The sequence below is a fragment of the Aotus nancymaae genome, unplaced genomic scaffold (genome assembly GCF_030222135.1).
Source record: "Aotus nancymaae isolate 86718 unplaced genomic scaffold, 86718_ANA_hifiasm-v0.15.2.pri h1tg000010l, whole genome shotgun sequence".
NCBI lineage: Eukaryota > Metazoa > Chordata > Mammalia > Primates > Aotidae > Aotus > Aotus nancymaae.
The window spans coordinates 5,247,165-5,270,704 of record NW_026988421.1 but is presented as its reverse complement, the minus strand read 5'-3'; the positions used below and the strand labels follow the sequence as shown (position 1 = coordinate 5,270,704).

The 23,540-nt window shown below is 38.9% G+C and overlaps 1 protein-coding gene across 1 annotated transcript in view; it reads right to left on the bottom strand.

Annotated features, from left to right (window-relative positions):
• The window catches only part of DHX32 (DEAH-box helicase 32 (putative)), a 42,792-nt gene extending 20,428 nt beyond the window's left edge, over positions 1 to 22,364 (bottom strand). The window contains exons 1-3 of the mRNA XM_064373740.1: positions 21,484 to 22,364; positions 9,420 to 9,613; positions 2,953 to 3,325 (exon numbers count right to left, since the gene is read on the bottom strand). Coding sequence (XP_064229810.1) covers positions 2,953 to 3,325; positions 9,420 to 9,613; positions 21,484 to 21,786 — 870 coding nt within the window. The 5' untranslated portion in view covers positions 21,787 to 22,364. The remainder of the gene's footprint in view (positions 1 to 2,952; positions 3,326 to 9,419; positions 9,614 to 21,483) is intronic.
• Positions 22,365 to 23,540: the final 1,176 nt, after the last annotated feature.

The window sequence follows — 23,540 nt, the reverse complement described above, 5'->3', positions numbered from 1 at the left end:
GTTGGAGAAAATGTGACACACACCTAATGTAAATACATTGCTGTTTCACCAAGATGTTTGAGAATATTTCTGTAATTTAAAATATATTTCTTAATATAGAAAAATGACAGGGCTGGGTGCAGCGGCTCACGCCTATAATCACAGCACTGTGGGAAGCCAAGACAGGAGAACTGGTTGAGGCCAGGAGTTCAAGACCACCCTGAGCAACATAGTGAGCCCCCTGTCTCTACAAAAACAAAAACAAAACCAACAAAAACTAGCTGGGCATACTGGCATACACCTGTAATCCCAGCTATTGGGAGGCTGAGGAGGGAGATGGCTTGAGCCCAGAAGTTCAAGGTTACACTGAGCCAAGATCACACCACTGCACTCCAGCCTAGGCAACATAGTAAAGTCCTGTCTCTAAATAAATGAATATAAATTTAAAATGACAATTAGTACATTTGTATTAGACTGGTTGAGTTTGTTTTCACATGATATTTAAGTGCTATGGTAGGTTTTAAAACTTTATATAGAAATCAAGAAAGCATCAAATAGCATGGGGGGAAATGATCAATAGTTGCTAGCATTGATTTCAGAGCAAGATAAATCTTTCCAAGAGACAAATCCCAACCCATAAGAGATGAGTATCTTAATGATGAATTCTGACAAAAATAGTAAAAAAGAAAAGTCCATCAGTATACTGAATGGTGTTCTGCTTGTTAGGCAGGAAAACCAGATAACACCTGTGGAATTTGAGGCTGACTCAAGACCACAAAAAACTTGGTGCCCAAGTAAAGTCTACTGAAGCCAGCGCAATGTCAGTGGCTGGCTTGCTGCCCCTCCCACAGGGCAGATCTGCTGCTGAGCCCCTGGACAATGAGGAGGTCCAGTGCTCCGCCTGGGTCACAGAGGCTCAGAATTGCAAAATGCTCTGGGAGCTTTCATGGCACTCTCACTTTAAGACTGCAAGACTGATGGTTTCTTAATAGGAATGCCTTTCCAGCCCGCCTTCAAGGGAGATTACATACTTTTCCAAGTCCTGTGGCAGTTTCTACTACCAGCCTGGATAATGATGCATCTTCTAAAGTTGACAGTTCAAAAGTCCCTCTACTATTAATTACAGTTTATATTAAACTTATAAGAATCATGTACTCTTAAGATCATCTGCACCTCAGTTCTGTTATGAGCTTTATTTTCCAAAATCCATTTCCAAATCCATTTTGGAATTTTTGCTTACCCTGATTTGAAGGATTACACTCATCCTATCAGTCTTAATTGAGCTTTTTTTTTTCTTACAGAAATGTATATCCTGGATTTTAAAAAATTTTTTCGTTTATTTTTTTTTTTCCTAGAGACAGGGTCTTGCTTTATCAGCCAGGCTGGAGTGCAGTGGTGCAGTCATAGCTCACTGCAGCCTCAAACTCCTTAGTTCAAGCAATCCTCCTGCGTTAGCTTCCTGAGTAGCTGGGACTACAGGCCTAAGCCACCATACCTGGCTAATTTTTTATTTTTTTTGTTGAGATAGGGTTCTGCTATGTTGCCAAGACTGGTCTCAACCTCTTGGCCTCATGTGATCCTCCACCACAGCCTCCCAAAGTGCTAGGATTACATGTGTGAGCCACAGTGCCCAGCTGATGTCCCGTTTTTCACCTGGCAATTCTGACTCTCAAATATATTACGATTTTCCATTCTTCCCTTCCGTGGGCTTCATCCGGTTATCCTGAGAACCTCTAATTGTTTTCATAAATCCCATCTCTCCGTAATCATTTTATTACTTTCCTTAGGACTTTCTTGAATATCTTGAATCATGCAGGATGAGGAGATGATAACAGAATAGATCACTAAAATAGGCAGATTTGCTATTCAAGAGAATGTGTATCATCTAAATACAGAAAATGATAAATATGCAATTATACTGAGGTTCTAGAAACAGATAAAGAAAACTAAAGTTCCCAAAGCCTTTATGCTTTGAGTGTAAAACAGAATAAATACTTCTGAAAGTGTCTCTGAAAGCATGTGGACGTTCAAGAAAAGGCTCTGACAGAGCCAAGCCACTTATCTGTTCAGCTGTGGCTCAGCCTGTATCAAATAATTTCCTTTTTGGTTTCTGTTTAATGACTAGAACCATTACATATTTGGGTCATGGCCTAAAAACTAGTGCTTCTCCTCTCTGCAGGAGAAGATAGGAAAAAAAGGCCAGGCAATTAGTCTCCATGAAGAAAGGTCTAATTCTAGAAATCCTGGAGGTGTTTAGATTCAGCCAACAGAGTAAGGGGGAAAGAAATAGGGCCAGTGTAGCTGCAATTAAAAAGAATGCAACCACAAATGGTACTTGGCTGTATAAAAGCAGTAACAGAATGGAAATAATGCTTGATTGCACCCAGTCATTCTTTTGAAGAACTGAGTTAAAATTTTTCTTATCTTTTAAGAATGGAACCCCAGTCTAGGGAGATGACCTTCTCAGGTGGGCTATAAATTGTATTTTCTGCCCATACCCCATTGACTATCACAGGATTGCTTGTGGGAAATGTTTTGTGACTTAACTCTGTGCCGAGTGCTTAGGTAATATTCCTGATCTCCAACAAACGCACCTGCTCACAGGGAGGCAGCGGAGAATGTCAGGGGAGTCAGGATGCACCTACTGTACCAAGAGACGACGATTCACAGCAGGCCTAAGTAGAGCCAGCTTTGCCTTTGGGCAGCCCACTATCTCGCCTGAGCCTTCTGGAGGGAAGTTGGCTCTGGAGATCATGTCTAGAGACACCTCACCCATTTCTTTGTTTTCAGAACTGCATGTGATTCTAGAAACACTTCCTGTTCTCCTTTCAGCACAGGTTTTATTTAATGAGGTGTGATGAAACCAAATATTTAAACAGTTAATTAGCAAACTGAAACCTGTATGTTAGTTATTAAAAGCTTCCCAAATGAAATGCCTTATTACTCTGTAAGGTTAGAATATCACTTACTTACTTGTTCACAGGCTAGAAAGACTACAATGTCACCCTTCTCACCCGAGTGGTGAATTTCAAAGATAAGGCGTAAAATAGACTCAAAAGAATCCTTTTGAGCCTCACGAAGGTACACAACCTCCACAGGGTGTTTATTTTTCACTTCTATGAGAGGCACGTTTCCATAATAAGAATTGAGTTTGCTGATGAGGTGAGGTGAGGAGTTAATTATGAGCTTCAGTTCTGGTCTTGCTAGTAAAACGTCTTTAAGAAGTCCAAGTAACACATCAGTTGCAATGCTTCTTTCATGAATATCATCTAAGATGATGACCCCATAGCTACCCAAAAAAGGATTGGACATCATTTCTCTTTGCAACATATCATCAGTACAATACCTATAAAGGAGAAATATTAAAGTTAGAATATTCTTATGCTAAGTCATGCAAAGAACTTCCTAATAACAAAAATGCCTTTCCTATGTTCATTTCTCTAAATCAGTAATTCTAAATTTTTACTGGGGCCAAGATTCCTTTAAGTTGATACAATCTACAGAATTACAACACAAAAAAATACAGATAAACAAAATTTACAACCAGATCCCCTACAAAGACCACTCTGAACCCTAGGTTAAAGACCTCTGCCTAAATATTTATTACAAATATTAATAAAAGCCTGCATCTAACATTTGTTCTGAGCTTTATAAATAAAAAGTAATATCATAAAACACCCCTGTCATTTTCTTCCTCTCTGATTCATCAATGAAAGAATTCTGAGTAAAATTATACACTTTTCAAGGAAAGGATACAAGAATAACCGTCCTGGCTCAGGCTCATGGCCCAGCTAGCCCACTGTTAGGACAGACACTATTATTGGTGGTTCACTGTGGGAGATGATATCATTAAGATGTCATCCAAATAATAAGCAAACAGAAGTATCTAAAAAGTAACTATCTATTTAAGGGCAGCATGAAAACTGGCTAGAATTCCTGGAATGTGGAGGGGTCATCAGTGATTTTAATGGACTTTTCCCATAGTTCTTGGGATGATTTTTTAAAATTAAAATAACCACCTATTAGTCACTAAGCTTAATGAGAATAACTTTCTGACTCTATTTACATATTTACCTATATTACTGCTGGAATAAACCAATCCCATATGTTTTCTACCCATTTAAGGTATTTACTTTTGTTTATTATTGTACATGGCAGTTCTGAGATTGCTATCCCTAGACAGGCCTGCCTGCAAGGTTAGCCCTTGGCTGGCATTAGGGAACTCAGATGTGGGGAGGGTTCTCACCACTCCCACAACTGATAGAGTAGTTTACTGTGCCTGAACCACTTGTACAGGCCATATGGTTTATGCTGCACGTGTGCTTTCCTTCTCGGAGTCTGGAATTTTGAAACATACTAGGCAGAGGATGACTCTATGGCCAGCCCTCAATAAAAACCCTGGGCACTGAGCTTCAGTTTCCCTGGTGGGGCACCATTTCATGAGCTGTGAATGAAGCTCACTGTTGTGACTCCACTGGGCGAGAGCTCAGGGGCTTGTGCCTGGGTTCCTCTGAACTTCGTCCCATTTACAACTTCCCTTTACTGATTTTGCTTTGTATTTTTTCACTGCAATAAACCTTAGTTATAAGTAAACTATAAGCTGAATCCCATGAATCTTTCTAGCAAATCATTGAACCTGGGGGTGGTCTTGGGGATCTTAACACAGTCCTCAATTAACCTCTTTCAAGGGGGAAAAAAAAGGAAGGTAACAAACATCTATTAAGCTCCTAGTGTGTGCCAGGCATTAAGCTGGTGCATACATTTCTCATTTACAGAATAAACCTTCAAAGTAGACATCACAATCCCATTACAATGACTCATTTTTAAATGAGAAAACTGAAGTTCAGAAAAATTCAGTACCCTGCCCAAGGTCACAAAGCCAGGGATAGAGTCAAGATTTAAACCCAGATAATATTTGTTCTATCTGATGTCACTGTCAAATTATAAAGATTGCTTCCTTGGCCTTGTAGTTTTGGTGATAAAGTCCATGTTCTTCCTCTCTGTGTCTTTATGAGATCTAAGTGTATGTTCTCTGCCTTTCTTTTCATAAATGTTCTCATTCTGTGTCTTATTAAATGAGCAGTGATAAATTGATCATTCCTTTCTTCAAACTTAAAAAAGAAAGCATCTTGAATACTATAGTATTATACTTTGTGCAAGATGCCAACAAATACATGGAAATATAGTTTTCAAATCATCTTTTGCTGAGGTTAATTAGTATATTAATACGTTACTACTGCTTCTCGTGCCAAAACAAATTATTTTAATTTATGGTATTTCATTAATGTTAGAAATTAAATTTCTGTTCCCTTTTCAGCAAAACTCACCTAAGCACTGATCTTATAGGAAGTAATGCTGCCCCAGAAGACTGAGAAGGTATATGTGTTATGTAAATACATCTAGGCTTAGTTAAAAAGAGAGAAGATGGTAACTTATTAAAAACTCCAGTAGACTCATCCAGCAAAGCCTAGCCTTCCAGGTGATTGTATAAGGGAATCACGAAGGCTCAATCCTAAAACTTACTATACAAACCTACATTTTTCTGCAGTCCCACCTACTTGAGAGGCTGAGGCAGGAGATCACTTGAGCCCAGGAGAAGTTCCATGTTACAGTGAGCTATGATCCCACAATTGCACCCCAGTCTGGGCAATATGAGCAAGGCTCCGACTCAAAATAAAACAAAACAACCACCTATATTTTTTTCTATATAACATAGATATATTTCTGAACTTTATGGTAATGAGATACTGTATATTCAATGCTTTAAAAAGTGCTGTTAACTAATTAAGTATGTAAAAAGATAGATATACTACCAAGGTTCCAGGAAATGCAGTTTATATTTTCAAATTAAGGCTAAATTTCTAAAAGCTAAGACTATAATAGTTAAAAGTTTTATTAATATTTGTATTTTATAAAATTATATAATTGAGTTTAACTTTAATGAACATTTGAGAACTTTCCAGTTCTAAAAGCAGAAAAGATCACCATTCCACGCTATGAGTCACTTCTATGAGATATCTTGATATATAGTTCCTAAAGACTATTTTAAACATATAATATTCAGGTATTCACTGTTTCAAAAAAGGCCAGAGAAAACCTTAAAGAAAAACAAAGTTGTTACATATAGCATCAAAAAAAATGCAGTAGGCTTAAAGATAGTTTACTAAGTGCCTGTGATGTGTTTGATAGATACTAAGGAGCCACTAAAACAATGAAAAAGACAGTATCAAATATAGACTATCGCCTTCTATAATCAATGATCAATGTTAAATCCTCTGATTTAAATAGCTATTCAATCTGAGCTTATTCAAAATTATGGCTCACACACTTCTTCAGGAAAATGAATCTTGTTCTAATCATAATTATAAAAATATAAGTATAATTATAAACATAGCTACCACATACATACACTATACATCAGTTACATAAATTAACTAAATAGTCCTCATAACAACCATCTGAGCAAGTATATTAATAATCACCCACATTTTTCAGATGAGGTGACTTAAGCTCAAAGAGGTTAGGTGACTTGTATAAGGTTACAAGCTACTAAGTGGTGGAGACACCCATTTTACAGCCATGTTGCCTCCTCTTCAGAGCACAGAATACCAGGAAGAAAATATGTATTGCTTTCTTTTATCATAGGGGTCTTTTCAATAGTTCTGGCCTCTTTCCTGTGACTCAAACCCTGTTCACAACAATGCAGCAGTGTCTTCTGCCTCTGCACTGCTTCTGAGGGCATGTCACGGTGGAAAAGAAAGTACAACGTTCAGCAACAAGAGTAATTGGAAAGTGAAGACCTAAAAGCAATGAAGAATAAGGCAGCCCAGCAAGGGCAGAAAGAAACAGAACCTGCAAAACCTGTCAAAGCAGGCAACTACTCTCTACCTGAGTCCATGGGTGCCCTTGTGCCTCAGTCCATCACACCTGAAGCAGCTGTCCCTATTCCTTTCTTTAAGCTAAGGAAAGGAGTGCTATACACACACTGAAACTAACACATACTTTAATATAAATTATAGTATTTCCTTTGGGTGTCAGAATTGAATGCTTGGGTTTTTCACCATAAAATAATCCTAAGTCCAACACGTGACAGATGTTTAAAAGGTGAGGCATGTCTGACATTATTAGATTTCCCCACAATTATTTACCTCATAGCTTTCCATATTAAAAAATATCTGAGGCTAGGCCAAGGCAGGCAAATTGCCTGAGCTTAGGAGTTCGAGACAGCCTGGGCAACACAGCAAAACCTTGTCTCTACTAAAAAAGTGTGGTGGCACGTGCCTGCAGTCCCAGCTAATCAGGAGGCTGAGGCATTAGAATCGCTTGAACCCAGAAGATGGAGTTTGAAGTGAGCTGAGATCACACCACTTCACTCCAGCCTGTGTGACAGAGCGGCACTCTGTCTCAAAAAAAAAAAAAATCTGATTCCATTCCATATTAAGATAAAGCTGTTACAATATTTCATTTTAAAAATGACTAAAGAGTCCTTTTAAAGGGTTTTCAAAGTCTAGATGGTATTAAAGATATAATATTAGCTTCAGAAGCTAGTCAGAGCCATTATTTAATTTAAAACATGAAAATTCAAAAGGCTACTTTAAAATGTAAAACAAACCACGAATCTGCTTAGGGATCCTTAACCCTTTCAGGGTCGTATGTCTTGTCCTGTCCAACTCTTTAACTAGTCTGTGAGCTCCTAAGAACCAGAAAGGTGTTTATGTTTCTTTTGTACCACTCAAGTACAATTTACACAATAAGCAATTTATAAATACATACTAATTTAATGACTCAAGGACATAATTGTTATAATAGCAGAAGGTATCTTCAAGAAGTTCAAGTCAGAGTACTGATGGTCTAAAGACTTTTCTCCTATGATTTGACACTAGCCTGAAGACTGTCTTCTATTTTTGAAGACAAACATTTGAGGGAAAGTAGCTTAATACAAATGAAATGAGCCCCATGGGCTTTCTTTTTTTCTGGGACAGGGTCTCACTCTGTCTTCCAGGGTGGAGTGCAGTGGCGTGATCACAGCTCACTGCAGCCTTGATTTCCTGGGCTCAAGTGATCTTCCTGCTTCGGCCTCCTGAGTAGCTGGGACTAAAGGCATGCACCACCACAATCACTAGTCTTTCTATTTTTTGTAGAGATGGGATCTCACTGTGTTGCCCAGTCTAGTCTCAAACTCCAGGGCTTAAGCAATCCTCCTGCCTTGGCCTCCCAAAGTGCTAGGATTATGGGCATCAGCTACTGTGCTGGGCCCCACGGGCTTTCTGAATGGAGAGAAGAACTACACTAGAGTGTAGTGCTAGCTGGGACAGAGCAAATCCCTTCCACCATCCAACTGACCAGACATCCTCCATGGGATGAGCACAAGAGACACCAGGGATATGAGCATGTGAAAAACCATCCCTGCCCTGTTACACGAAAGCAGAGCTTCCCAAACACTGTACATGGCACACTCGTATGCCACACAAATGGGTTATAGAGGTGCAGAAATACTGACCCTGAGATACTTATCTCCTTGGCTCCTGGAGTGGTCAGGCAGTGCCTGGGGCAGCTGAAGCCCACAGGATGGTCATCTCTGGCTGCAGGCAGCTTTGACCATTTTCTTGAGGTACTGTATGGATACTATCATTTTCTATGGATACTTTCATATTTCTATTATCATTTCTTGAGAAGCACTAGCACAGAGCAGTGATTTTTCCAATTTCTTTTTTCTTTTTTTTTTTCTTCTTTCAAGCTCTTGGAAATTCTTGTTCAAAAGAAATCTCATAATGAAGCTAAGCACAAAAAAGAGATACCACAACTTGTGGTGGCCACAGAGAAGGTTCCTTGGAACCTAGAAGACTCTGAAAAGTATAGTTTGAGAAACACTGATTGAAGCTGCCATGATGGAGGCTAACACCCAGTTTTACAGAAGCCCCACAGAGGGTTTTCTCATTTCTATTACTGGAGGGGCCGGGAAGCCTTCCTGCAGTAGGTGACCGCTACACTGCATACTGAGTAACTAGGAGGAACTAGCCAGGCCCAGAAGAGGCACAACATGCTGAGCACAGGGAGGGCCAGGTGTACAGGCACAGGGTGTGGAAGCACAGGGGACACAGCGTGCTCCAGGTGTCCATGTGGCGTGCACACAGGCAATGATGTGGACCCTGCATGAGGCACAGCTCCAGAAGCACATGCTTGAACATTCTGTGGGGCCCAGCAAGTTGTGAACTTTTTCATGGGAATAATGGGAGTCATGGGATAAGTTTAGATAAGAAATCCCTGATGATGCCAGTGTGGGAAAGCAACTGTTAATGGCAGGCTGATGACAGAGAGACCAGTTGCGACTGCACAGCATAGATGCTTAACACGTACAATGCCAGAATACTCCTCTTTCAGAATTGTAGAACTAAGCCAAAACTCATCAGCAGGGAGCAGACGAAACCCCGCAAACCAACCTCAGGATTGTTTCGCTGGTACAGCAGTTCTCGAAAGGGATCACGTAGCCAACTTCATGACCAATGTTAACATCCATTTCATCCGCCACCCGCAGGGCAAGCTGGACCACAGTCTGCTTGTGGACCTGGGTGCATATCACGCCCCCGTGCTGGTAGTGGATGGAAAGGCAATATTCAGCACACCACTGAGGAACCTGTAATGGGGAAAACAAGACAGGATCAGCTTCTGCAGAAAACAAAATGAGAGACAGCTCTGTCTTATAGCAGGGTTCATCTTATAAGTGATTTTTTTCTTTCATCAGTAAATCAGCAGTGAGCTGTATTACATCTTATTGAGTGAAACTCTGAACAATATGGATTATTCACAGAGTTACTGCTAGGAAATAAAGTTAAGAATAAACAGGAGTTAACAGAACTGTGAAAGTTTGACTCACAGACAAAAAAAAGGCAGATAAAAATCAAGGACAAAATAAAAAAATACTTTCAACCTCAACAGTTTCTGAAAAGACTAATGTATTCAGAGATTATCATTTTCTTTTTGGTTAGAAGAAAGGCCCATCAAAAATATGGCTTTTGTTATCAGCTATTGTGTTTTAAGTGATGTAAATTACAGATAGCATTTAGATAAAAAAAAGTCACTCAAAATTAAAGCATATACATTTAAATCCAAATGATCATAACGAATATCCAGATGAACCTACTTAATATTTCCCCAATTTAAAAAACCTAAAATATACTGATAATTTACCATCTAAATATAATTAAATAAATAAACCCATCTAAATAAACCTAGTGAGATAATCAACCAACCCATCTAGAATTGGAGTCGATTCCGAGCAAAGCCGCTCTAGAGTCATTTTATTTTAAAAATCTTTTTTTCTAAAGTACATTATGGACCAGCTGATGTTTATCACATTAATTTGTACAAGAATTATTATACAGAATGTACTAAATTCATTTCTTGCTCCAATCTTAAGGCACTGTCAGTAAATTATGCATTGTTACATGCATTTTAAAAATAAGTTATTCCAAGTGTGTTTTTAATAGATCTAAGGTATTTAAATGTAAAATTTCTAATTATATTGAGGTCTGCTATTTATGAGATTCATTATGAAATTCTTAGATCTGATTCCTCACTGCAATTTGTAAAATAAACATAACTCACTAGAAATACAAGTAACTCCAAAATGACTGACTGACTGCTGGAGACTGCAAATTTCTATTGACTGAAAGGCAAATGCACTGCCTGCATTTGAAGACAGGTGTCAGCCTTGTCAACAGGTTGAAATTTATCAGTAATTATGTACTGAACGCTTACTTTGTTCTATGAAAGATGAAAGTGTAAAATACTGCACTTAGGAAACATGGAATCAAGGAAAGACCCAGGAAGAACAAGGCACCTAAGGGACTGGCTTGCCATTAATTTGTTCCCTGTAAACCACACATTTTCTAAGCTTTAGTTTTCTTACCTGTAAAATGAATGGATTGAATGAATGCGAATTATCCTTCAAGTCTGAACTGTGTGGTTTTCTCGCAAGGCCTGCTGTGATTCCCTAGGTATCTAGATCGACGGTATGCTTCCTACCGTGGCAGGGTCACCTTCCTGGGGTTGTCTGTCTGGTTCTAGTTCCCCCACTACCCAACAGCCCCTCAAATGAGCTCTATAAGCAGAGACCTATCTGTCTTGTTCACCAAATAATCCTAGTACTCAGTAAATATTTGTTGAATGAATAATTTCTTATACATTCCAGAAATAATTTAAAATTCTATGATTCTATGTAGTGTAAGAATTTACATAAAATTTTGTCTCCTTTAATCTGTAGCAAGTAATTTTTTATTCTTGCCAAATCCTGACTTTTAAACTGATTGCCTTCATGTCAGGATCCAGTATCTAGGGTCCCTAGCCAAGACCTCAAACATCATTCACGTGAAAAGCTGTATTAAAACCACTTATTTTTTAAAAAATTTTCTTTAGGATGGGCATGGTGGCTCATGCCTGTAATCCCAGCAATTTGGGAGGCCAAGGAGGGTGGATCACCTGAGATCAGGAGTTCAAGACCAGCGTGGTCAACATGGCAAAACTCTGCTTCTACTAAAAATACAAAAATTAGCCGGGTGTGGTGGTGCATGCTACTTGGGAGGCTGAGCCAGGAGAATAACTTGAACCCAGAAGGTGGAGGTTGCAGTAAGCCAAGATTACGCCACTGCACTCTAGCCTGGGTGACAGGGCAAGACTCTGTCTCAAAAAAAAAAAAAATTTCTTTAATAGAGGCAGGGTCTCACTATATTGCCGAGGCTGGTCTCAAACACCTGGGCTTAGGTGATCCTTGTGCCACAGCCTCCCAAAGTGTTGGGATTACAGATGTGAGCCACTGTGCCCAGCCAAAAGCACCTGTTTGAATCTCTGTCTCCCTACTATGTGGGAAGATCCTTAAACTATATATATGTGGTTTCCATTTGTTCCCAATACTAAACAGAGGACCTGACATATGGCAGAGATAATATTTGAGTGGAAATATGGATAAGGACATCATAATAATTGAAAAGAAGAGAGAAAAAGGCTTGGGCTCAGTGCTAAGCATGGGAGAGAGGTAATAAAACCACAGGAAAATTACTGCAAAGGAAGAATAAGCAGTACCCATTAACAAACTAATTATGCATAGGAAGAAAACAAATATTCTATGATTTCTAACTTAAAATCCTAATTATATAATTTTCAAGAACAGGAAATTGGAAAGTAAAATACAATAAATTAATGAAGATAAGAGAGCAGCATAAAGTTCTTTTGGGGGGAATAAGGAGTTAGGAGGGGAGGAAGATGACCTTCAGGAGAGTCAGGAAGATGGTCAGTGTTATTGGAGGAACATCCAGGCATAACTATCCTGGGATCAACAGAAAAGCAAGGCAGGAGCCTAAGACAAAGATCAGAGATAGAGATGGCCATGGCAGTCACAGAATTTGAGTACTGAAAGAAACCTCTGGAAGACATAAAGGCCAACACCCTCATTTTATACATGAGGAAAGAAACTTAGAGGCGTGACTTGTCCAAGGTCATTTGTCAGTAAACAGCATGACAAGAACCAATCCATATCTTCTAGTTTCTTGGTAAGTGTAATTTCCACTACATCACAGTTGCTTCTAAGCATCTTTATACAAAGGTGGCAACTGAAGCCATGAGATTCTCAGGCAATCAGCATTTTAAATTACTCTTTCTAGGTGGAGTGTAGTGGCCAATGTGATGGCTATCTCTACTAAAAGTATAAAAATTAGCCAGGCATGGTGGTGGGTGCCTATAATCCCAGCTACTAGGGAGGCTGAGGCAGGAGAATAACTTGAACCCAGGAGGCGGAGATTGCAGGGAGCTGAGATTGCGCCACTGCACTCCAGCCTGGGCGACAGAGTGAGACTCTGTCTCAAAAAAACAAAAATAAATAAATTACTCTTTGAAGCCTAATGGCAATATCAGGGGACAGTACTATGATGACAGTGAGCACTGCTTTACATAGCTAGAATTGTTGCTGAAATAATACTAGCCAGTTTTATTGAAACACTTGGACATGTTCAGCCTGGTTATTCATGTAAGGTCCAGGATAGCTGCTTTCAAACTCTAAAATTGGACAGAATTCCAATGATCATGTGCCATGTTCTCAAGCTTCTGATTTGGGCCTTTTTGAAATACTGCATTTAATCCATTTCTCTTTACTCATGTAAACAAATTCTGCAAGATTAGTTTATTATAGTATGTTGATAATGGTATAAACATTATACATGCCTGGAAGTACAACAAATATACCAATCCAACAGTCTTCATTTTCCTTTTTTGTCCTCCTCTACATTAGAACAAACTATTTTACTTAAGAGGCAAAGAAATTAATTCAGAAATGTAAGAAGGCCTTTTAGATATCAGTTAAAATAACCAGTAGAAGACTGAACAGATCCATATTGTGCTTAATGTAGGAATGTTTGCTTATATGGCCAAGTTAACAGTTGAGCAGAAGTCACAACAAATTATAGTACACCTACTCAATTGTGGTTCTGACCACATAGGATCAGCTCCTCTTCCAGTAATAGCTACTCGGAGACAGTGACCAGTAAGCAATGCAAACACAAACTGAAAAGGTTATCTCTAGCCAGAAAAGAGAGAAACATGAAACGATCTGCCTCATCTGTTACAGTTCTTCAGTTTCACATGCCTCCTGAATCACTCTAGGCAAGCTAAGCAACATACCAAGGGTGGATTCCTTAGCAAACTTGAATTATCGGCTGAAAAAAGTTACGATTTAGCAAATGTCGGTAATTTGAATATTTCACATTTCAAGGGATCCTGAGATTGCAGCTTTACAAAGAACTCTTGGCCTTCTCTGCATTTAAATATTCCATCTATTGTTGGCACTGACCTTTCTTGCCCTAATTCTGCTTCTCTTCTGGGTACTACTTAGCAGCTTTTTCATTGTCCCAGTAGCATCTTTCTCTTCTCACCAATGAATTGCATGTCTGTTACAGGTTTTGTTTCTGCTCCATGATTCCTCTTTGGAAGGCATTCCCCGCTAGTATTCAAAAACATTTTTCTGGATGGACTAGTTGCCAAGTTGGCATTATGGGAATTAGGAAAGCTTAAATAGCTGTACCTTTCTATCAATCATTTGGCTTTAGCTTTTTTCAGAGAAACATTGAATTCTGGGTCACTTTGTGACTGAGTACTTAGGAAAAGTTGCACAATACGGTGAAGAAACAGAAAACTGCTCCTCTAACACATTTTTAAAAAGTCCATTTTCATATCGATTTATCTGGGAGTTTGGTCATGCGCAACCCTCGGATTTATACATTTAGTCTGGAAATACTCCCTAACTAGAAATCAATACTTCACATCTTTTTATTCTGAACTCACCAAATACTTTTTTCATGTTTCTCCATCCATTTTCTAAATGCAGTTTTCTGTACTTCTGATGTGCCATTTACATAAAGCCTAAGCAGGGGTCCTGCGTATCCTCTGTCTCAAAGCTCAGTTGGAACCAACTCTGGGGCATGCAAGGTAAGCAATCGAGGCATGGGAGCATCCCTAGCCTCTTACGTCCTGCCTGAAAGGAAATCACCAACACTCTGTCCAGTCTGCTGCTATGAGAGGTAAGGGGAGTCCTGTGGGTAATCAAAATCTAATCTAAATCAAGGCTTTATCAACCTAAGTTAGCAACTGCAGTTCTACAACTTGTACAAATTCAGACAGTGAAGCAAAGATGCTCCATTTCTGACTCCAGGCAGCACACAGAGGTTGGGCTGCTGGATTTAGGAGAGCCGGGGTTTGGGGTCTTTAGGGCGGGCTGCAGGGAGATCTCCTATAAGAATCTGTAACCAGATCCAGATCAGAATCAAGGGAGCAGCAGCAGCATCACATATCCCATGTATGGTCTCATCACTGCCACTGTGGCAAGAGGACTTCCACGAGAGCTACACTAGTGCAGAACTTTCTGTCCTTTCCATCTACTGCCAGTGATTGTTTCATCTCATCTAATGGATAATACAGTTAAATATAATTTAATATAGTTAAATGAGAATAAATGAAGTGAGAAAAAAAGGACCTCCATGAGACACAATGCTACTAGTATTCTGAGAAACACATATTAGTCCCAAAGCCTCCACTCCCTCACTTTATATCATCAGTATGTCCATAAGGGCCCAATTCCTTTTCTGCTTTCTTCTCTTAATGTCTCTAGGACCACCAATCCTGAAGCTACTGCCAAGGTCCCACTAACTCACTTTCATTTCAGTACCAGAATAACAGAATCCACAAGTTGAAAAAAAATATGAAGGGCCACCAATTCACCCAAAGGTATGGCTCCCTTCAACCACATTCCTGCAAAATGCCTATGCCTGAGTGTGTCCCTCAGGCAGCCATCCCAGCCAAAGTGAGCCAATATAACAGAACTCATTACTGAGGAGTTAGGCCCTTTCTGAATCAAATGTCACACATCCCTGGATAACACAATTCACATTTATCTTGGTTTTGAGTGGATACAGGTAGAACCTACCAACAGAAAATGGTGAACAAGTTTACTCAGTCAATAAAGATAGAGGTGTTCTAAGCCATACAACTTCGTAATCTAAGTTAATTCTTGGTTATTTCATGTTTATTCACCTCACTGCCCCATCCATTCATGGGAGATTTCAGGGCAAAAGCTAGGGAAGGAGAGCAAAATAGACAGTTCTAGAGATGTTTCTCTCTCTTTCAGGATCTTTCATAACCTCTTCGCAAAAAATGTAATAGGAAAAGACTCTATAAACATATGGAAAATTTTCCTCTGTTTCCCTGGGGCAGACATAAAATAGACTTCATAATTTCTGCACCAGAGAGAGATGAAATCTTTAGGACCTTTGTAAAGCTTGGCTCTGAAGAAAAACTTTTTTCATGAAAGGTTCAAAACTCCGAGGAACAAGAAAACAGTCTCGCAAACTCTTAAAACAACAGCAGCAGCAGCAACAACAAAAACCAAATTGCTTCCAGAAGAAAACAACCAATGCTCCCACTATCTAACGTAGTTTAGAATAGATCCATTTTCTTACTATTTGAGTACTACTTTGATTTTTCTCACCTTGAAGATACATGTCATCCCAATTAACAGAAAATAAACATGAATTTATTGAAATAGTTGAGAAATTAAAAATGACAAGAGAAACCATTGCTAGGCACTAATATAACATATTATATAATATGCAACAATTCTTGCTCTTGAAGTTGATGAATTTTGAAAGAAGAATCAAGAAGTATATCAGAAAATTTTTAAACTGCAGTGTGGATTAGCAATTCTGAAACTACAATATGAATTGTTTGTTCAAGTATCTTTACTTGTTCAATCTTATAACAAAGTGTGATAATGCCAAGTCCTGTTTCTCAGAGAGAAGTTACTAATGTGAAAATTGGGAAGGCTAGAATAAATCCTATAATCCTAACTGGAATCAGAGGCATCAGTACAAACTCATGGTTTTTAAGACATAAAAAGATAGATAAAAAATATGAGAGGTAAGAAAATAGAAATACATAGAAAGAAATAGAGAAAGAGAGAAACAGCTAGAGAGTCAGAGAAATAGAGCCATGGATAGATGGATAGACAGATAGAATGAGATGTGTGTGTACTGTACTCGCATACATTTATTTCCTTGTTGTGTCCACTGAGATGGCCTAAAAACAATGATAGGCTGGGCACAGTGGATCATGCCTGTAATCCCAGCACTTTGGGAGGCTGAGGCAGGAAGACTGCTAGAGCTCAGGAGTCTGAGACCACCCTGGGCAACATGACAAAATCCTGTCTCTACAAAAGATAGTTGAGTGTAGTAGCACACACCTGTATTCCCAGCTACTCTAAAAGGCTGAGGTGGGAGGATTGCTTGAGCCCAGGATGTCAAGGTTGCAGTGAGCCATGATCGTGCCGTTGCACTGCAGCCTGGGTGAAAGAGCAAGAACCTGTCTCAAAAATAAAAATTAAAAAAGCAATAAACTAATGGTAATCCATATACTTAGTGTCCAGATGTTGGTTTCAAAACACAGTTCACCACTAAAAGGAACCAGTACTTCTGGAGAAAAAAATAGTTTTACTGGACTGGCATGGGGAATGTACTAGATGAACCTGGAACATCTTACTGAGCCAGAAAGCAAAGAAGTGCTCAGAAATAATGGGGAAATGTCAAAAGGACAGAGAAGCTACATCAGGGGCAATTTAAACAACAAAGTAGGCTTAGTAATACATTATAACACACAGAATAAAATAAGAATTTATGAGTCCAGATTGACATAAATAAATGATAAAGGAGAGAAAGCGCAGCCTTACAGAAAAATTCTAAATAATGTATAAAAGGCATGTCAGAATTAGAACAATCATCTTTGGTTACTACTAATGTAATGATTCAAAGGTAAGAATCACTAAAAATGCTAACACTAGTGGATGAATGTGAAACTGCCTTTGCAGAAACTGTAACAGTGAGAAAATTATGATGGTGAAGGAGATCTGACTTGACCAACTCCATCTTGCCTTTTACCCTCAAACTGCCCTTAGCCACTCCTGCAGTGAGCCAAGCTAACTTTTGGAGACATTTATAGTTTAAATGATAGTGAAATGAAACCACCTTTGTAAAACTAATGAAAGGACACCAGGTTAGGAGGATGAGAGAGGCCTGAATGCTGCCAAGATGTAGGTGTAGTTAAATGATTACCAGTCATTATTCTAGAGGTCACAAGATTTGTAACTTTCCCGTAAATAACATCACAACTATAGAACCTGAGATTGGCCTTCTAAGATGTCTTTTCAGGTTTTTGCATTTCTGAAAACTGGATGGTTCTCTGTTGTCCCTACCTCAAAGTGGACTTAGCACATGAGGACTGTTTTCCACACCTCTATGGGTACATCCTCAGCCAATCAACAGTACCCATTCCCTAGCCCCCTGCCCACCAAACTATCCTTGAAAAACCCTAGCCTCCAAACTGACAAAGAGGCTGATTTGAGTAATAGTAAAACTCCTGTCTTCTGTTAAGTCAGCTCTATGTGTATTAAATTCTTTCTCTATTCCAATTCCCTTGTCTTGATAAATTGGCTCTATCTGGACAACAAGCAAGATGAACCCATTAGATGGTTACAAATGTATAATGAGAAACATATTTACATAGTATTAAAATATGTATCTATTAAATGATTGGAGAGAAATTATTAACTTTTCAATAAAGAACCAGGCAGACACCATCTTACCAAGTGATCAGATTTAACAACACCAGCATGGGCAAAACTGACATTTTGTGCCTCCTGATATGAGGCACTGAGAAGGATACACAACACTTGTATGGTCTTCTTGCCACAAATGCAGAGCGTGAACTTAACCCTAAAGAAACATCGGACACATTCAAACTAAGGGACATTCTGCAGAATAACTAACCTGTGCTCTTCAAAAATATCAAGGTCATAAAGGACAAGGAGAGATTAGGGAGTTGTTTCAGATTAAAGAAGACTTTAAAAAATGACAATAAAATGAAATATAATTTTGGATTGAATTTTGGACCAGAAAAACAATTTTTTTCTGTGATTATAAAGGCTATCAGTGAGAAACTGATTAAATGTGAATGTCTAGAAATTCGATAATAATTAGACATCAACATTATATTCCAGATTTTGATAATTATGTTATGGCTATGCACTGTTTTTCAGTAAATATTCTGTTAAGTATTTGGAGCCAAAGGGCATCATGTCCTCAAATGACTCCTAAATGGTTCAGAATAAAAATGTGTATGAATGTATGGAGGGGGCAGGGATAAAATAATAGAGTTTATATGGTAAAATCTTACATTTGGGGAACCTGGATGAACAACACATGGAAAATCTTTGCACTATTTTTGCAACTTTTTGTAAGTTTGAAATTATTGCAAAATAAAAAGTTTTTTCAATGTTATTTGTTCACAGCAACTAAGAAAATTATACTCATTCAGTTCTCAACACTAGTTTCTTGTGATGAACCGAAATCATTTGTTGTAATAACTCAGCATAACAAAGAACAAATCATAATAAATGCTTGATACTGGCAGCTGTAAATTAGATAAAAAACATCTGTTATCCAGCCCTCCTCTTTTCAAAATTACCTATAAAATAAGTAAACTTTAGGCCAGGTGCAGTTGCTCATGTCTGTAATCCCAGCACTTTAGGAAGCCAAGGTAGAAGAATCACTTGAGCCTAGGAGTTCAAGACCAGCCTGGCCAAAATGGTGAAACCTTGACTCTCCTAAAAACACAAAAATTAGCCAAGCATGATGGTACAAGCCTGTAATCCCAGCTATTCAAGAGGCTGAGGCACAAGAATTGCTTGCACCTGGCAGGTGGAGGTTGTAGTGAGCCAAGATTATGCCACTGCATTTCAGCCTGTGTGACAGAGCAAGACTCTGTCTCAAAAAATAATAATGATAATAAAATAGGTAAACTCTAGAGGTAATAAACAACTTGGAAGCAGCAATGGATAGTGGAAAGTATTCTTTTAACCCTAATTCAGGAAGCTACTGACATTAGATAAATTATCAAATCCCTCTGGGCCACAGTTTATTCATCTGAAAAATGAAGGGGTTCCATCAAATTTGAATTCTATTCATTAGATCTATTCATAACTTCTCTATGAGAAACAGGACTTCTCATTACTCACACTACATGGTCTATTCTAATTCTTACATCACCAGAATCTAGAAATGAATTTCATGATAAAAATACTGGTTGCAGCCGGCGAGGTGGCTCACGCCTGTAATCTCAGCACTTTGGGAGACTGAGGCAGGCGAATCACGAAGTCAGGAGTTTGAGACCAGCCTGGCCAGCATGGTGAAACCCCCATCTCTACTAAAGATACAAAAAATTAGCCAGGTGTGGTGGCACGCGCTTGTAATCAAGAGACTTGGAAGGCTGAGGCAAGAGAACTGCTTGAACCCGGGAGGCACAGGTTGCAGTGAGCCAAGATCATGCCTTTGTACTTCAGCCTGGGTGATGGGGCGAGACTGTCTCAGAAAGAAAAAAAAATACTAGTTGCTTGTTTTAAAACTTAAGAGTAAAATACAGATCTCATTTGAACCAAACCTTGAAGTTCAAATACAACAACTAACTGAATATTAAGTATTTATTAACTATCTAATATTGGGGCTTACGACATACCACCCCAAAACATGACTGAAGACTAGAATATGTGACCCCAAAATATGCCTCTTTTGCACATGATTTTGAGAAAGTGCAGACATAGGAGTAGCGCTGAAAAGTGGCCTTCTGTAAGATAAATTTGTGTCTCTACTTATTGCTAGACTCAAGCAATCCTCCTGCCTCAGCCTCCCAAAGTGATGGGATTACAGGTGTGAACCACTGTACCTGGCCCACCATCCTGTTAAAACAAACAAACAAACAAAAAACCACTTTAATTGGGAGGCCATTAGGCTGAGGCAACTCCAGAGCTTTAAGGTCCCACATAAGCAAACTAAAGTCCAATGTAAACAGTAAAACCATACTAGACTTTACCAATCAGAAACTGCCAACTATTCCCTAACTAGGAACTTTCTGCTCTAACCAATTAAAATGTCTTTGTCTTACATTCATGTTCAGCCTATAAAAGCTCACCGCCCTTGCTGCTGCAATGGGGCTCACTAACCTCCAATGGTTCGGCGTGCTGCCTAATTCATGAGTCATTCTTTGCAAAGAAATAAACTCTTTCCTTTTTTTTTTCTCTTTTGAAACAGGGTCTCACTCACATCGCCCAGGCTGGAGTGTAGTGCCACGATCATGGCTCACTGCATCCTCAACTTCCCAGGTTCAGGTGATTCCCTCACCTCAGCCTCCGGAATAGGTGAGATGACAGGCATGCAGCACCATGCCCAGCTAATTCTTTGTAGAGATGGCGTTTTGCCATGTTCCCCAAGCTGGTCTCGAACTCCTGGGCTCAAGTGATCTGCCCACCTTGGTCTCCCAAAGTGCTGGGATTACAGATGCAAGCCACTGTGCCTTGTCCAACTCTTTAATATTTTAATATCCCTAGGTTTATCTCTTAATGATCCTAATTCTTTCCCCCCTCTTAGACCCCAAAGTGTATGGCCCCAGGCCTGGATCATATTTGGTTGCTCAGTTATTTCTTATTGTCAGGAAAATCGGGATTTCCTTGTGCTTTTGATTTCAGTAGCTCAGCCACCTTCACCAATAAGCACATCCATAAATCTGGATTCTCAGACCACTAGGCACTGAAACATAACAGTTAATCCCCATACCCATGGCAGGGAAATAACACGCATCACATCTTTTAAAATATAATATACACAATGAGATCATTTCAGTAATTTTAATATTATTCTAGAGACAATTTAGTGGTACCTTAAACACAATTAATTTCCATATAGATATTATTTACTTTTCAGCTAGAATTAATAAAATTAGGCAAGTGATGTAATTATTTTATCCGAATTAATGATAATGGTTTGTTTTAGATATTGTTATTAGAACACTAGGCTGTGACATGTGATTATTTAATACTTTAAAAATCAACACATAAAGCAAGTAATTTTTGTAGTGGTTACTCACCTGAGAGCTCTTGCCACATTTGGCATCTCCTGAGACAATCACAATTTGATTTTGAAGCAGGTTCTCCATAAAGGAGTATTTTTCTTTCCATATAGGGAGATCTTCTCTTTCCTTCAAAAGTTTATAATAACGTGATGAATATGGCAATCCATCAAAGGGGTTAAGTTCCAAATCCTCACAGGCCAAAACCCCTTCCTCATCCCCATCACTGGAATCCAGGGATTCAGGAAAATAGCGTTTTTCAGAGGAAGAGTTTGGACACTGCAGCTCTTCTTCTTCCATCTTGTCCAATAGTGAGCTCATGCAGCTGACATTCCACAAGCAAGTTTCTCCTATCAGTAACCCACGGCAAACAGGGCTTAAAAGCCTATTTATACAAACCCATATGTCTCAATCTCTAAGACTTCAGTTCAAGGTTTTCGCAAGTTAAATTCCTCAAACCTGCATCTGTTCTTCATTGCTGTGTTACCCACTGTGCTGGCTCAGTACAGCACTCTTCCGCATTGTAAATGATTGTCAATAAACCACACTAAGAAACAAACACAGAGAGTAAGGAAAATTAGGAACATATACAAGTTAAAAAGAAAATGCATAGGCATTCAAATGAAAAGCATTATTATTTTTTTTCTGTTAACAGGTTTCCGTCATTTCTGCTGCCTGCATAAAAGCACAGGAATAATTTAGGCTGGTGTTTAAAGTTTGGTCGGTTCCAGTATTTCTGGCTGGTTCAGAAAATGATTCTGCACTGGGCCTCGTGCTCTCTGCCTGACCTCTATCACAGGCTCTGAGTCTTGATCAACTGTGAATGGAAAGCAACAGGAGGGACAGGATTGTGATTGTGAGGCTAATCAATCACGTGGTCACCTAATCCCATGTCAAAAGAGGAGCCTATAAAAGGAAAGAACTCTGAAGGAGTGGTGAGTGTTCCTCTAATACTGCCTATAGGAAAGTCTATTATTAAGAAATCCTTTAGTTTAATGAAAAACATTTTTAAAACTTTTCATTTTGCTTTTGCTTACGTCAGTCTAGAAAGCCAAGTGAGGGGAATGAATTTATTATTTCCTTCCATATATGGTTATGGCTGGTTATTTATTATTTATTTATTTATATTTAGAGACAGGGTCTCACTCTTTCACCCAGGCTGGATGCAGTGGCGCGATCATGGCTCACTGCAGTCTCAACCTCTCAGGCTTGAGTGATCTGCGTGCCTCAGCCTCCTGAGTAGCTGGGACCACAGGTGTATACCACTATGCCTAGCTAATTTCTGTATTTTTTTGTAGAGACAGAGTTTTGCCATGTTGCCCAGGCTAGTCTCAAACTCCTGGGCTCAAGTGATATGTCCTCCTCAGCTTCCCAAATTGCTGGGATTATAAATGTGAGCCATCGTGCCCAGCTGGCTGGCTTGTCCCAAGTAGAGTTCTTAAAAATTCATCTGAAAGCCAGTGTTTCAAAATTAAAATGGAATTATAAAGGCATAAGAGAAATGTAATATGGATTCACTTCGAAATCTTCACTGCCTCATAAGGTGACAGTAGACCCACAGAATGGAAGCATAGTAGCTTGAGATCACAGCACAAGCTAACTTTGGGAAGGTATCCAAGAATCAGAAAATTCTACTGCTCAAAAGAAGTTAAAATTTAATTTTATATTCAATTTTTCTTTTGTTCTGATTAGAATCCCTTCCAAGGGTTCTCAGCCTACATGTAAATTAAATTGCTATTAAATATTATAACCAATGATTGCCTTAGGTACTATTTCTCAACTGTTTTACCTTAAAAAAAGAACAGCTATTATTTTTACCAAATAGAAATGTTTCCCTTAATTTGTAATACTCCCTAAGAGTGTAATAATCTTATAATTACAGTAAAATCTTACTTACAAAGCATTGACCACTTTGAACCCTGAGGAAATAATCAAGTTTTCTAGTCTTCTTTCTAAAGACCTGAGACTTACCTGGCCCCTTCATCACACATTATACAATGTACCACACACATTAGCCTTACAATTTCTCTGTTATGGTGGAATTAAAGATGGCCACAGATTATTTGCCACTGTTC